General features: G+C 40.6%; 1 protein-coding gene across 1 annotated transcript; it reads right to left on the bottom strand.

Moving 5' to 3' along the window:
• On the bottom strand, nucleotides 1-1,098 carry LOC148023270 (putative F-box/LRR-repeat protein 9). The gene is made up of 2 exons (XM_087695344.1): nucleotides 656-1,098; nucleotides 1-466 (listed from the first exon to the last, which is right to left on the bottom strand). Exons 1-2 carry the CDS (start codon nucleotides 1,096-1,098, stop codon nucleotides 1-3), a joined length of 909 nt encoding a protein of 302 aa, XP_087551470.1.
• Nucleotides 1,099-4,217: the final 3,119 nt, after the last annotated feature.

Below are 4,217 nucleotides of genomic sequence, written 5' to 3'. Positions count from 1 at the left end.
CTATAGATCCACTTCCTGCTGCAGAGTCAAAACATATCCTGACAGCTTAATGTGGGGTGGAAAAAACTTTGGAACCCTTCTTCCACACAAGCCCAGCCTAAGGTAACATGGATCACACAAGTGCAGGCTCTCCAAGTTGGTGCAGCTGTCAAGGATGCATTGGAGCCCTTCACTTGTCAGGCTGTCGGATGCTAAGACCAGGTGCTTGAGGCGCACGAAATGTCTTGCAATAGCAAAAGATAGAACATCCTCAGAAAGACCGGCTTTCTGTGAAACCTCTAGCTTGGTGATGGAAGGACAGTTTTTCCCGAAAGCTTCAAGCGTCTCAGTCGTAGATAGGCGACAGCCAGAAATATCGAGATGGGTGAGGTGGCGCAGGCATGGAGCGACCTTCCGCAAACACTCTTCGGTTACTTGTAGACTATATGGCATCTGAAGTACTCGAATACCTTGCCAGTCCTCCGGCCTGCAAGCAACCGAAAACACGCATAGCTTAGGTTTTCTTAATACTTATGATCAGCTGGTATGTGTCAACAAAACACACACACACACACTCACTCTCACTGTCTCACTCTCTCTCTCTCTCTCTCTCTCTCTCTCTCGCGTACCCACACAGACAAAACGCGCAGGCATCAGATATTAAAGCGAGCAATACCTGTCAGCGAGAGTCGACAATAACGCGTCGTTACAAAAGGAGGGCAATTTTAACTGGCGAAGGCAGCCCCGGCTTCTCTCTAGCACCACTTGGCACAGCATCTCCGCACATTTGGATAATCCATACGGCCAGCTGCCCTGGCGGTTCTTCCGTTTATAATACCGGAACAAAGAGTGGAGCAGGGTGTCGAGGTGCACGACCTGCCAGCAGGCGGCCTCGTCCTGCAGGAAGCGCCTCCATGCTTTGCAAACCCTGGGCAGCGTCAGGAGGCGGTCAAGCACAGGCATTCGATTGAAGATGCTTGGCAGTAGAGCGCCTGGCAACCTTTCGAATACCCCACAAAAGGAAGCTGGAGAATGATCAGAATTAGTCGAGGCACACGCGTACGCAGACGAAGAAGAAAACGCGGCAGCAGTTCGCGGACGCTTCGTCGTCGAGGCCATTGTTCTCTTATGAGGCAACCAAGTCAGTCAGGGTTCATGTATCGAATGAAAAACCCGCCCTCGCTTTTTGTTTGCTTTTCTTCGTTTCATAACCCCTTCCAAAACGGCATCGTCTGGATCCCTTTTCTACCAGCCGAAGTCATATAACCTTTGTTCGTTCTCCTAATAAATGAATGACATCAATGGGGCTAGAAATCCCTCGCTTAACTATAAATGATGATCATGGTGACATCATGTCCAACCAACACTATCACTATGCTTTTATGCCTACGATTACTCTATCTTTATTGAGTTGGTGAAGTGCAAAAATCATTGCTTGGTTGTGTGATACCACCTAATCAAAAATACCAGAATGTTGTTCAAAGTTTTGCATTTCCACCATATGGGAATAGGAGTGTTAGTGACACTCATAAATATATTGATCCTCTCTTAACATGCTCTTGCTCAGAAACAAGTACACCCAATATACTTTACCTTCTTCTTCTTCTTTACCTAGACCTAGTCTATTGGTATCGTAGAGGATGTTGTCGCATCCTTCTGACCATTCGAGAAAGGAAATCAATGAGGATATGGTTGACACTAATTCCTTATAATTGGAGAATGGCTAGAATGCGGCTACTATCACACATTCGTATTACAGTGAGGATACCTCGAGAGATTCTAGTCTTGAGGATCAAAGGTATGAACCTTAATTGCAAAGAGTTGACTTTAAGGGAGGATCAATATTTTTCACTGTATGGGAATAAGAAACATTCACAATATCAGTCCGACATAATCTAGCACATAGTACTTTAAAATGAGTCTTTCTTGTTATGTTTGGTAACATTGAGCACTCACACTACTAATAGAGGATTGACAGGACTCCCACATTGAGCACTCACACAAATATTGATCCTCTCTTAACATGCTCCTCCTTAGAAACAAGTACACCCAATATACTTTACCTTCTTTTTTTTTTCCTAGACCTGGTCTATTGGTATCATAGAGGATGTTGTTGCATCCTTTTGACCATTCGAGAAAGGAAATCAATGAGGATATGGTTGAAACTTCCTTATAATTGGAGAATGGCTAGAATGCGGCTACTATCACACATTTGTATTACAGTGACACTCATAAATATATTGATCCTCTCTTAACATGCTCTTGCTCAGAAACAAGTACACCCAATATACTTTACCTTCTTTTTTTTTTTTTCCTAGACCTAGTCTATTGGAATCGTAGAGGATGTTGTCGCATCCTTCTGACCATTCGAGAAAGGAAATCAATAAGGATAAGGTTGAAAATTCCTTATAATTGGGGAATGGCTCATTCGTATTACAGTGAGGATACCTCGAGAGATTCTAGTCTTGAGGATCAAAGGTATGAACCTTAATTGCAAAGAGAGGATCAATATTTTTCACTGTATGGGAATAAGCAACATTCACAATATCAGTCTGACATAAATAGCACATAGTACTTTAAAATGAGTCTTTCTTGTTATGTTTGGTAACATTGAGCACTCACACTACTAATAGAGGATTGACAAGACTCCCACATTGAGCACTCACACAAATATTGATCCTCTCTTTACATGCTCCTACTTAAAAACAAGTACACCAAAAAAACTTTACCTTCTTTTTTTTTTCCTAGACCTAGTCTATTGGTATCATAGAGGATGTTGTCGCATCCTTCTGACCATTCGAGAAAGGAAATCAATGAGGATATGGCTGAAACTTCCTTATAATTGGAGAATGGCTAGAATGCGGCTACTATCACACATTCGTATTACAGTGAGGATACCTCGAGAGATTCTAGTCTTGAGGATCAAATGTATGAACCTTAATTGCAAAGAGTTGACTTTAAGAGAGGATCAATATTTTTCACTGTATGGGAATAAGCAACATTCACAATATCAGTCCGAAATAATCTAGCACATAGTACTTTAAAATGAGTCTTTCTTGTTATGTTTGGTAACATTGAGCACTCACACTACTAATAGAGGATTGATAAGACTCCCACATTGAGCACTCACACAAATATTGATCCTCTCTTAACATGCTCCTCCTCAAAAACAAGTACACCCAATATACTTTACCTTCTTTTTTTTTTGTCCTAGACCTGGTCTATTGGTATCATAGAGGATGTTGTTGCATCCTTTTGACCATTCGAGAAAGGAAATCAATGAGGATATGGTTGAAACTTCCTTATAATTGGAGAATGGCTAGAATGCGGCTACTATCACACATTTGTATTACAGTGAGGATACCTCGAGAGATTCTAGTCTTGAGGATCAAAGGTATGAACCTTAATTGCAAAGACTTGACTTTAAGAGAGGATCAATATTTTTCACTGTATGGGAATAAACAACATTCTCAATATCAGTCCGACATAATCTAGCACATAGTACTTTAAAATGAGTCTTTCTTGTTATGTTTGGTAACATTGAGCACTCACACTACTAATAGAGGATTGACAAGACTCCCACATTGAGCACTCACACAAATATTGATCCTCTCTTAACATGCTCCTACTTAAAAACAAGTACACCCAATATACTTTACCTTCTTTCTTTTTTCCTAGACCTAGTCTATTGGTATCATAGAGGATGTTGTCACATCCTTCTGACCATTCGAGGAAGGAAATCAATGAGGATATGGTTGAAACTTCCTTATAATTGGAGAATGGCTAGAATGCGGCTACTATCACACATTTGTATTACAGTGAGGATACCTCGAGAGATTCTAGTCTTGAGGATCAAAGGTATGAACCTTAATTGCAAAGAGTTGACTTTAAGAGAGGATCAATATTTTTCACTATATGGGAATAAGCAACATTCACAATATCAGTCCGACATAATCTAGCACATAGTACTTTAAAATGAGTCTTTCTTGTTATGTTTGGTAACATTGAGCACTCACACTACTAATAGAGGATTGACAAGACTCCCACATTGAGCACTCACACAAATATTGATCCTCTCTTAACATGCTCCTACTTAAAAACAAGTACACCAAAAAAACTTTACCTTGTTTTTTTTTTCCTAGACCTAGTCTATTGGTATCATAGAGGATGTTGTCACATCCTTCTGACCATTCGAGAAAGGAAATCAATGAGGATATGGCTGAAACTTCCTTATAATT

Source organism: Lygodium microphyllum, chromosome 16, assembly GCF_053477565.2.
Source record: "Lygodium microphyllum isolate KBCC chromosome 16, Lygodium_microphyllum_v1.1.10, whole genome shotgun sequence".
Taxonomy (NCBI): Eukaryota; Viridiplantae; Streptophyta; class Polypodiopsida; order Schizaeales; family Lygodiaceae; genus Lygodium; species Lygodium microphyllum.
The sequence above is the reverse complement of the archived record's forward strand: the minus strand, read 5'-3'. Positions and strand labels throughout refer to the sequence as shown.